This window comes from Melopsittacus undulatus, chromosome 1 (genome assembly GCF_012275295.1).
Source record: "Melopsittacus undulatus isolate bMelUnd1 chromosome 1, bMelUnd1.mat.Z, whole genome shotgun sequence".
Classification (NCBI taxonomy): domain Eukaryota; kingdom Metazoa; phylum Chordata; class Aves; order Psittaciformes; family Psittaculidae; genus Melopsittacus; species Melopsittacus undulatus.
In genome coordinates this window covers 129,357,761-129,370,146 of record NC_047527.1, presented here as the reverse complement: position 1 = coordinate 129,370,146, position 12,386 = coordinate 129,357,761, and the positions used below count along the sequence as shown (strand labels likewise).

Below are 12,386 nucleotides of genomic sequence, written 5' to 3'. Positions count from 1 at the left end.
TAAAAAGCAACAAAGAAAAAGTGCATTTTCTGCAGTATACCTTGGAAACTGTCCCTGTGATTAAGACTCCCTCTCTGTTTCTCTCTTCACAATGTTCCTAAATTGCCAAGGACTATTAAACAAGTTTTTCAGTCAAAACAGATCAATATAAAAAAATAGGTATCAGTCTTTTGTAATTATCACAATCTATCAAACATACTATTTATGCTCTTACATATTCCTTGTGTCTGTTATGTGGTCAGTCAAGTAGAGCAAAATGTAATTTGTGGATGCACTGGAGAATAATTATACTTACAGTTATTAGCTCTTCAAACTAACCTCTAGTGACAACCAGAGGAGTCCTTGCCAAATGGATTTACTTTCTTCTATCATACTTAATGGAATTCTTTCCATAACACAGATGGCTGCCTGTTTAATTCTTCTCCATGTTGAGCTGCTTATGTGTCACCCTCTTCTCTCATTTCTACCCCCTCAGTATTGACCTCTCTGTATTTCCTGGGAGAAATGGAACAGGTGACTGACTTGAGTCCTCTCTCCCCACTACCCCATTCATACCGTCCACAATTGGGATTTCTTCTTGGCTAGTTCATACATCTTGAAAGCATGCATGACACAATTTAAACATTGATAGCAAACTTTCAGTGTGGCTTGCCACGGTAACTTATTTTTTGGTGCTTGTGTGTTTATGGCTTTTTATATTTTGTGTCCTTCCTCCCCCCCTGCCAAGTTAACCACCACCAAACAAAAATGGTTCTATATAAAAAGTCCACCTGACAGTGCAGGCTTTCTGATGTGTTTTTCCTTTCCACTGGAGCAGAATTCTGTTGTGCTTATGGAAAGAGCCCTTTCTCATCCGCTATCTCATCAAAAAGCACAGCTCACTGCCATATCCACTGGTATCTTCCTCCAGGTGGTCACCCCAGTTTGCTGAAACCAGAACACCAGGACAGTAAAGGCACCTTTTATATGCCTGGGTGTGAGTTTCAATTGCCTTCAAGGTTCTCATTGCACGTTTTGCTAATGTACCTTCAATCTACATCTGTCCAGAATTAAGCGTCAGTAGCCAGGCAGCATGCTGACAGGCAATTTAGTTCTGCAGTTGAATGCTCAAGATGGTGTCCTAGCATAGTGCAGTTGCAATGTTTTATTATAGCATTTTTAGTCTGGAATAGCAGAAAAAACATCCTGCATATTTGCAACTTATCCAGCTCAAACAGGCACTTAAGATCTCTCTTAACATTAATTACAATTATAATTGTAAGAACTGTAAAAGCTGTAAGTAAAACACAGGCCCTTCTCTGCAGTAGGGTTACTTGGTGCATTCTGCTTTGCCCTGGTGCTGTGAAGAGAGCACAGATTTTATACTCACATCACCGGACCAGATGAGATTTAAATGTTGAAAATTGAGAAGGATTTTTAGCTTGCCTGTGCTCAGCCTTTAAATTTAAAAGTAATTATTTCTATAAACATGTGACTCCTAAATGCCTGATTGTCAGTTCCTAATGAAAAACTACTTCACTACTTGACCTGGGTTTGATTGTCTAGAAACTGGATGCTTTACTTGCTTTCTGGGTGGATAGTAGGTATGCTATCTTCTATACGTAACTGGAAGAGTGTTAGTCAGGTATTGCCAAAATAAAGTCTTTGGGACAGAGAAAGCTTCTTTTGGGTTTTTTGGTCATGTCACTGTGACTGTGAGGCATACAAAGGATTTCTGCGTCTTAAAAAAAAATTCTTTTATTATCCTTGAATTTACCTCTGTGATTGTAAATCATTCAACACTGCTAAAGCTACTTCTACTTCTGTCCCGTACCACTGTTTCCTGCCCTCAAAGGCCACAGTTCCTATCTGTCAGTTTGCAAAGCTGACTTTTGGCATTGACAGAGACACAAGACTTCTGGGGAAGAGCATAATAAAGACTGCATAGTTGGGAGTAGGCTCTAAGCCAAGCTAGTGCACAGATGTCTAAGGGCTTTATCTCCACTCGACACTAACAGGTAAGCTGCTCAGTTAAAGACCCAGTGTAATTTCTGCATGCAGCTTGGTTGCAAGTTAAAGTCTAATTAAACAGAGAAGAAGAAATCAGAGGCTTTTGCAAGGTAGTAAGGAAACGAGTTCATAGAAAAAATAAGCTGCAGTTTTCTCTGTTCAGCAAAAAGACGAAATATTACAATTTAACAGTATGAAGTTGGATCCTATAATTCATTTGTTAGTGATAGCTTTACTTTCCATCTTCTGTTCTTTAAAAAGTTACTTACTAATGTAAGTAGAAGGCAACATATCTTTTTTTTTCCTGAGGCCAAAGAAGAAGCATGGAGTATTTCAGATTGGTAGCTGAAACCTCAAAGACATCAAAACTTAACTACACATTCTTGAGGATTCTGGAAAGCTATATTCCCAAATGTAAAGTAAGCAATTGGAAAAAAAAAAAAAGTTCTAGCCCTTATGCTTACAGCAAGCAATTTTAGAAGCGTAAGTATTTGGAATGGTAGGAAAGATACTTGCCTTGCAAAGGGAGTGTTTATGATATAGTAATTTTTGCTTGCATACAGCCCCAGCCAGTCTGTAAAACAGTCAGTTCTGGGCCACCCAGAACTGTAAAAACCTACTTGTGAACTTGTGTAAACCTACTGAGAGGATGACCCACTTCAAACCCTGTTTTTGTAGTGCTGAAACTACTAGTTCTACCTATGCTAGCTCAGATGCAGTATTACCATAAGCAGTTCTGTCAGTTACAAGCAGCAGTGTAGACCTATGTTGGGTCTACAGAAAGCTTACACCCTGGGTTCAGGAAGGAGTGTGAATGGCCCAGTTCCCACAGGGTGATAAATTTTCAGAACATTGAAAAAGTAGATACCAAACTTGACAGCAGAGGAAACCAGCAGATGCATCAATTGAAAATTCTTTTCTATCATTATAGGCAAAGTTATAAGTAATAGGGACATACTAAAGCATTAAGGTTGCTGCCAAGCATTATTAAGGTAAGGGTTGAGACCTCTCAAAGGTGAACATTAAAAGCCACGTCTATTTCCGTTCAAAATGAGATACAGCTCCATTTCTTTGATTGCTTCATATGCACCAGGGTAAGAGAATAAGTCAAAGACTTTATCACTTCAACTGAAGGTTTTGTTTGCTATCCTGTACAGTAAGTAGTACAGTGCCACAGTTCAGCCCTGTAACAGTATTGGTGAAACTAGGTCCAAACTCTGAGCTGTCTAAAGCTGTTCCGGGTCACAGGTACCAAAGGACTGTCAGAATATGGCCTATTACTGTAATGTTTACCTAGGAACATATTAATCTGCAGAGAAGAGGCAGTGTTTTAGATTTGATGGTGATGTGTAGTGCCTTCTGAAATCATCTCTCTTCTGTGTATTGTTTTTTCCTTAGAATTCCTTTTCTTCTGTCTATGTAATAGAATTTAAATAATTCAGTATATTCAGTATTTGGTCAAATCACCATATTAAACATTCTGGTGAGTATACCTTGTTCCTTTTTTCAGCAAAAAACTTGTAAAGTAAGTCTAACAACCCACACTATATAACTAGCAAGTTGTTTTTCCCTATGATGGCTAAAAGCAAGCCTGAGGAATGAAGCGTATCTCCAACACCTCCTTCTGTTGCTTGTCCTGCCTTTGTAAATGCATAAGCTTCATCCTCTGGGTACAAAGGCCATGGATCATTGTGAATAATGGTATGGCTGAGTAGTACTGTTTGTGTAAGGTTCATGTAAGAGACCATGGGAAGGCACTGACATGGGAGAGCTCTCCTCTTAATACAACCTGCTTTTGAAGAAGGGTTAAGATTGAATCAAAGGAAAATTGCTAGTGTTTTGCTCTGGGATGCTGATATTTTAAAAACAGAGAGTAATGTGTTCTCTCTCATTTTTGAGGGCAAAAGCAGTGGGGAAGTGTTTGCTTTTGGGCTTTTTTTGTCTTCTTCCTTACCACTATTTTAAGCACAGCAGGACATATTTTCTTTGGTAAAGAGACTGGAAAAAAAAAAAAAGCAGTGCACTTGAATTTTAAAGGACCTGGAAGGGATTTCTGGAGGCATCACATGCAGCAAAAATTCCATTTGCAGAAAATCTGTCTCCTGACTTCTGTGAAACTGAACTTTCTACCTGTGACTTTCTTCTTCCTCTAATGCATTTTTCTTCCCCTGTAACAGTGCTGCAACATGCCTGCCATCAGCACTCTGGGTCCTGAGTCCTGCTATTTTATGGGTCAAGCAATGCACTCCAGCCTTGAACAGCAAAGTGCACCTGGCACACTGTTTTTTGCTCTTACACATAAAAATGCCACAACTCTCAGCAGTCACTCAGGTTCACTCCCTGGTCACCTCCATAGCTGATCTCTTTCCAATCTCTTCACTTCTCCATTCCTTGCTCACTTCACACTGTGATCTGACATGCTGTCAGTCAGATCATTCTTTGCACCATTAAGCACTTGTCAGTTTACATCTTTCTTGGAACCCATAGCAAATTAAAAGCTTAGCTTCTGATTCTTCCTATATGTAATTCTCAGATTTTTTCAGCAAAAGTTTCCCCTTTGCCACTGATCAGCATGGTTTTATATCCCATATGCATTGCTCTCTTTTTTCTGCATGATAGTTTTTCTGGATTTGTACAGGTAGGTTCCTAATTAATAGGGTTATCCTATGAAAAATTTGAGATGCTATTTTATCACAGAATGTTACCATGGAAAAGGGGGAGCATTGGATTTTCTTGTTTTTCTAATCTCATACAAAGACGCTAGGGATTTATACATTGCCAGCACTTAGGCTGGAACACAGGAGAGATGGGATGTGGCCCTGATGCCAGATCATGTAACTGTTCAGGAGGCACATTGTCTGGTACCCGATGGTGTGTGTACAGCTTGTCCCCAACATTCCCCACATCCCTTAACATGCTGACCAGACATGGTTGTCTTTTAGCCAGGACTGATTATATCCCTCTCCTTCTCTTCTCCTATTCTTGGCTGGCCCGAAAATGTGCCTGAATCACAAAGGCTCCCTCATCACACTCACATAAGCTTTTGGGGTGGGGAAGCATGACTTATTTTTGAAAGTGGTTTCCCTTTCCAGTATCCGCCTCTTCTGTCCTAGTGCCAGGCTAGTGGTGAAGGTTTTAAGGAGTTCCCAGAGGGAACTTTTAGAAAATAGCTCATTCTATTTCCAGAAATTCTTAGTATATATAAAACTTCCACATGTAATCTTGTTGTTATGTCTCTGTCAATACACTCCCACTGTGTAAAGAGATTGCTTTTCATTCTCTCCCTCCCCTTTCCCCATGGGTTTCCTATTTTAGCAACTGTGCATCTACTTGGTCTCTTGTACACTTTCATTATCTTTACTGCTTCCCATTTCATATAGCTACTGAAGCAAATGTGGGTCTTTTAACTATTTAAAGAACTGTTCTTAGATTCTCATGTCAACTGATCAATAAGTTATCAGTCAGATGCTGCATCTCAAAATGTTGAAAAACTGAACACATTGTATAAACATGCAAGATTTTTATCTCAGGCTTCTGCTTCAGGAATTTGGGAGGTTTAATTACACCTGTGTAAGGTATCTGTGTTCTAAAATCCCAATAAATGTGCAAAGAGAAATTCTACTTTTTAAAATAGCGTATTTGTTGCCAACACTAAAGCAAAGTTTATTTCCTTTGAAGGAATATGTACACATTATCAAAGATACTGTCTTTTATCAGAGACAGAAGGAACAGTGATATTTTTGAACAGGTATGGGATGTCATATCTTGGAATTATGGTATTGGGTTTAAAGAGTCCTTTTAATTCCCAGCTTGGTTCAGGTGGGGGTATTAATAGCAGAAGCCTCAAAGTATTAGTCTTGGAAGCTAGCTTTCACTACTGTCTGAAATCAGGAGTTCTAAAGCCAACATCTGGCATTTCTGGTAACAGAGGAACCTGAAAGTCCGTATAGCCTTGTGATAGCAGAGTGGGTGGGTGACAATTGGGCTGACCTCAGCCTTGCATCCTGCCTGAGTGCAAATCAGTACCCGAACAGATTGCTGTTAACTGAAGAGAGCTCTTGTGGGAAGAATAAAAGGTATCAATTCACACTTGTGGTGAAAAAAAAGATGCCTTAAACCATTGCGTTTTGCAATGGAAACAGCTGATTTCCAGTTTCTAGTCAGTAATGATTTGATATAAGGTATACTTCCTTTTTCCCATAACTCACCTACTAGAACTGTAACTGAAAATCCCTTTTTCTTACAGTCACAGCAAGAGATCTGCTTAGGCTGCAATTGTTGCTGCAGAAGTAGCCAGCTGCAATATTTCAAAGTCTTGAACAAAACTGGCTATTGTATCCTGTGGATGGACCAAAAAAACCCTTCTGTCTTTTTTACCTTTTTTTTTTTTTCTTGTTTGTTTAGGGGTTTTCTTTTCAACCATACATTTAATGTATTTATTGTGTATCAGCATTTAAACGCCACTATGTATAGGATCAGTGACAGGATTCTGGAACATTCACTAAATGGCCTCATGGTTTATAGCACAAACTTGATGAGCATTCCTGCACAAAAAGATTTAGAATATTTTATTTCCCATAGCTTCTGTTTCTGGGACGAAGTAGCTTCAGCATGTAGGATACTCAATGCCTCTTTGAAGACCTACAACTCACTTTTCTGGGCAGCTGAAAATAGCATCAGGCAAGAGTACCTTGCGAGGTTAACCATCTTGTTGCCTGCCTTGGAGGGATTCCACTTGTGCTCTGCCCTTGCAATAGTTTTTGTTGTTGACTGTCTCTCAACTGCAGCATTTGTTTTACAGCTCTCATGTGGTTCAGTCAATTGCAAACTGCATCAAAACCAAACAGAACTTCTTGTAGCCAGAACAAGGAAGAGGAGAGACCTGAATGTCCCCTCTTTGGGCTGTTGCTGTGCTGGTGTGGGCCCTAAGGAAGGGTACTTTACATAATTCATGTACAAACTAAAAAGAAAATCTGACCTGATGTTCTCTCAGGGAAGAGCAAAGGAAGAAAAATAAAGCAGGAATAATTGGATGTCCTTTATAATAATTGGCAAAAGAAGGAATAAAGCTAGCTCTGCACCTGTAATGATTCTAATCAAATTTATCTGAAACCAGATATTAAGATGCTTCTTTTTAAAAAAAGACCTGAACAGAAGTTATTGTGCAATTGGCTCAGTTCCAATTGCAAGACGTTGAATTATGTGGGTTATTGACCTTCACTATGGACTGGGGTACCGTATTGTACAAAAGCTGTAACATCTGTAATTTTTGCTGCAAATGAGATAGTATGACTTAGGATTGTGGTGCTCCTAGGCAGACCATAAATTCACTTTTTTTTCCATTTGTGTCACATCACAGGAGCAAAGCTCAATTATCCTTCAAAAGTTTCCTCTTTTTCAGACTGCAAACTTGCTAATGTTTTATATATTTAACTGTTTCCTAGGAGGTAAACACTTCCAGTAGTGGAACAGATTCCCTAACCAGTGGAGAGATTCCAAGGAGCAGGTCAGAGGGGACTTTGATTGATGTGGATGACTGGACACCTTCAGGCAGCTACAGTATGTTTCTTCTGCTACTTTCTGTACTAAGACTCTTGGCCTAAAGTCTTTATTTCCAAAAAACTCTAAATAATGTCAGGAGTTTTGGTACTATGTAAACCTCTGTACACTTCTTAAAGTTGTTTTTTATTGCTTGTGTCTTGCATTACTCAGGCCATCATAGATGTGCCTGAAGTCAGAACATTGGGGATTGTCACAAGGTCCACTAGAAGAAACTTGCTGTCATATAAGAGAAGTCCTCTGTCCTCTGCCATAGCAAACATGGGTCAGACAGGTTGGCAGGAAGAGCTGGAGTCATTAACCTTGCATGAATAAATGTCAAGACAGCGAAGAGAAGTGGGAGTTTTTAGACAAACTACATTAATTTTGGAATCTAAGAACCAGGAAGGCAAGGTAATTTTGGAGTTAGGCCAGTTTAAAAACCAGAGTCTCAGCAAAGTTGATTTAATCTCATTGCTGTTTTAACCCAAAAGTTAAGAAAACGTTTGCCTCCACAAGGCAGGCATTCTCCTAGCTTTTTTGTCCAGCAGCAGATAGGAGTAACAGTGAACCTGGCACTTGCTGTGTGAGTTGGGGAGAAGGAATTGCTTCCTCTCTAACCTCTTGCACCCAGTAATCTGTGCTGTTACCTTGGTGTGAGAAAGTGTTCAGCCTAATGGCTCAGGCTCTGCCAGAGTTTTCTGCTCAGAATATTCCTATAGAAACATACCCTTTAGGATGTGGGAAAAAAACAGGCTAAACCCCTCACATTTCTTTTGGGACTAGTTAATTTAATTTTTAATAGCTGATAATGATTTGACTATAATAATATCACAGCACTAGGAAAGTTTTTGGCCTGTGAAACAAAAGGACTTTTCAGCTGGTGCTGAGCAGCCCAGCTCCATCTGGTGGTTCTGGCCAAGGCTGGGTGTCCTGGGCTTGCTCTTCCCTGCAGCTCACCTGGAAGGCTCTTCTCAAAACAAAGCCTTGCTGATGGGCAACTGGGGAGCAGGTAAATTCCACTTTGGTTCTTCCAAATTAGGATTTTTCTAGAACTGTGGAAAAAATTCATGGTTTTGTCTTTTTGTCACAATTCATGACAAATGAAATGGATAAAAAAGCGTACTAACATTTCTTTTACTTTTTTTTTTGTGGATGAATGCACTGTCCTTGCAATTGAGCAATAATTAGTAACCTTGCAGATAGAAGGTACTATGGAAAGTGTAATAATGAAGGATATAGATATGCTGAAAAAATAGAAATGTTGAATTAAAATTCTTTACAAGGTTGTACAAAGAACGGATGGATTAAACTTTATATATGTAGCAAAATAATGGAAAACTGAAGTAATAGAAACCTTTAGCACACAAAGCTGCAGATACTCTATTAGTTGCCAGAAGCGTGAGTCTTAATCAACCTATAAACCAACTTCTGTGAACAGTTACTAATATAAAATGTAAGCACACCTCGCCTTCAGAATGGATGTAATTAATAAGTATTTTATTAAAATTATATTTACATATCACACCCCCCACTTGTCTATTAAAGTACAGTCTCAGAAAAGTTAGTAGCCACAAAAATGTTTCTCTTCAAATTTCAAATTATATAAGACCTCATAAATTATAACAATTAATTCTTTTAATGGAAAGCCAGTATAACAAATTCCACACACACCAAGATAAATTCTAAGAGTGCTGTTACCAATTAAATGCATGTGCACTAGCATGAGAAGGAATCCTGAATAATACATTTGTCTGTGCTGTCTACAGTATTTGAAAAATGAAACAGCAGTTGTTTAATTTTGCAGAGAGTTAGACAGAAAGGAAAGACATCCATGGTATTTTGTAAGAGGCCAAAGATTACCGGAATAAAGGGATTTAAACCTCATGGGACCTTAGCATACTTGATGCCAATTGGTAGTCATAGGAGTTGATAACAATCAGCACCTTGCAGAAGATTCTTTACATCCTTCACCACTAATTTGTTAGCCATCTTTATATTAGCAAAGATTCTTAATGTTACTTAGAAACCAATACCCTTTAAAAACTTGAGGGAGAAATATATAAATTATCTATATGCATTTTAGGAAGATAAATTTAGTCACTTGTTAGGTTAACAGACTATCAGTTGGAATTTAATGGAATGTCTCAAGTCTCTGTGCTTTAGAAAATGCTTCTGTTTTTTCTTTGAAACAGATGTCAGTGAAAGCAAATCAGATTTGGATATTGACTGGTCTGATGTATTCAGACATACCAATGTTGTTTCCAAGACTAATCCCTTCTGGAATGAACTGTCAGCCTCCAACCCTTTTGTACATGACATAGCTGCTTCAAATAGAAATGAAAATAATAAATACCTTTCGATCTTAAAACCAAAACCCTATTTATTCTCCAAAGTTTCTAACAACATGGATTCTTTGGCTTCCTCAGGCGATGAGCTAGATATTGACTGTCTTCTAAGAAAGACTTCAGAAAGAAGATCTGGACGATCCAAGAGTGTTTCTGACTTTCTGGATATTGTTGATAATAGAAGATTTGATTCTTGCAAGACAACACCTCAAAACCCTATAGCTTCAGACATGGCATGGCTTCAAAATGACCGTGAAGCCTACAAGATGGCTTGGTTGAGTCACCGACAGCTCACACGGTCTTGTCTAGATTTAGAAGTCATGAGCCATAGTCCTGGATGGGCACAAACACAAGCTACAGACATCCATGTAGTTTGTAAACTGAATCATGAAGGGGGTTCAGTACAGCTACCTGACTCAGATATCAACATTCATGTCCCCATGGGTCATGTATTACCTGGGGAATTCCAAGAAGTCGGTTTAAAGGCTATACTTAACCCTCCATCGTCATTTAACAATGAGATGTCTAGCACTGTAAGTCCTCTGATAGAACTTACGCTGAGCAACCTCAACACAAGGGAAGCCATTTTCCTAGAGGTGAAAGTTGCAGCTAAAGTGAAGAATGATCCACTCAGCCAAGTTATGAGTGACATGGTGTGCTTTCTTAGTCTCAACAAAGAGGGGCCTTTTAAGAAGCTAGAGGATTGCTACACTTATCAAGATACTATACAAGTGAAGCTAACGGACCTAAGGCATGTGATATATGCAGTGATTGCTGTACAAGCAAACAAAATCCAGCCTCCAGCAACTAATGTCTGGGATTATGTTCATAGAACAGTCTCAGTTGGAATTTATGGTCCCAAACACATTCATCCATCTTTTACAGCAGTTTTTACAGTCTTTGGTCATAACTACATTCCAGGAAAACTCACAATTTGTGATATAAAAAAGGGAAGGAAAAACATGCCTCCCGTTGTGTTTCAGCTGTGGGGAAAACATACATTTCTGCTTGAAAAGCCACAAGATCTAAACATTTCTTTGGTATCCTGTGATCCAGATTTTGAAGTGAAGATGGAAGAACAAAGCAAAAAAATTAAAGAGGAAGAGCTGAAAACTGGTGAAATGGTCCACCAGCAATTCCTGTTTTCCATGCTTGGATGTAAGGAGATGCATTTCTTTGTTTTCCTCGTTCAGATTAAAGTCTCAAAAAGTAGCCAAATAACACAGTTCCATGTTACGACTCCTGATCCAGCTCCAAAATTAAGTGGAATTATCAATAGGCCAAAGCGCTTACAAAACTCCAAAAAAATCAAGTCTGAGCCGTGGCTTTTAATATCAACAGTTAAATATCCAAAGTTCCAAGATAAAGCCTTGAGTGTTAATACTTACGGAGTCGCTTTGAAAACTGTGTTACGTCAAAATAAGATTGACTATTTGCTAGAATATTTTAAAGGGGACACAATAGCACTTCTTGGTGAAGACAAAATAAAAGCTGTGGGACAAACTAAAGTAAAAGAGTGGTATGTAGGAGTTCTCAGAAAAAAGATTGGTCTTGTACATTGCAAAAACATTAAAGTGATTTCCAAAGAACAAGCTATGGACACTGCTGACAGTGAGCTTACAACCAGGACTCTTGTTGAACAAATTGCATTGCCATTCAAAAAACTGACTTACATCTACTCAGTAGTTCTGTCTACAGTATCAGAGAGTGTTTATGACTGGAGAGCTTTGGCTGAGGTGCTAGGATATTCACATATGTCTTTGGATGACTTTAATGAGGCACATGCTGATAAAGAATCAGAAAGAGTTGCACATGTTGTCAAGAGGATGAAGGAAGACTGCCATGCTAACAAAAAAAAAAGACTATTTCTTTATGAGCTCATTGTTGTAAGTATTGCATGAATTAATGGTTAATGGGAATGCATTGAGATGAAAATACTTACTAGTAATGCGTGAACAAGAAAACATGGTCCTGCACCCTTGTGGGAATCTTTACAGACCTGAACACATTACTAGAAGTTGTAGACACCTATAGAGGGAATATTCATCCAGACTGTCATGAAGAATAAATAATACTTTGATGAATTAATTCTAAAGAGTGCTCCGTAAATGTTCTAAGAACCTTGCTCATTTAATAGGTTGACTGAGTTGATTTTAGTGGGTTTTTTTAAACAGCCACGATTGAAATAGGTTTGTTTTGGAAGTCATCATGGTAAATTCCTTCCCTGAGCAATTCTTATTCCCATTGAGAAGTTTTTAGTAACCTTATAGTGTGGAAATGCCACTAGCTATATACATTTTTGTAGCCTAAGTTGCACGTCTAAGTTATCTTCATATATTTAAAGCAAGGAAATCTTGACCCACATGCTAAAGAGAAGATTTTCTCTTGACACAAGATAATTTTATAGTCAATGTTGTAACAACCTAAGGACAATATTGCAAGTATTTCAGTACATATTTTCACGGGCCTCATTTGTAAGCCAATAAGCAACTTCTGTGTGATTCAGAACAT

At 38.5% G+C, this 12,386-nt stretch overlaps 1 protein-coding gene across 1 annotated transcript in view; it reads left to right on the top strand.

Annotated features, from left to right (window-relative positions):
* MACC1 (MET transcriptional regulator MACC1) overlaps nt 1-12,386 on the top strand; it is a 49,508-nt gene that overhangs the window by 23,909 nt on the left and 13,213 nt on the right. The window contains exons 2-3 of the mRNA XM_031052523.2: nt 7,434-7,548; nt 9,723-11,761. Of these exons, the coding sequence (XP_030908383.2) occupies nt 7,434-7,548; nt 9,723-11,761 (2,154 nt within the window). The remainder of the gene's footprint in view (nt 1-7,433; nt 7,549-9,722; nt 11,762-12,386) is intronic.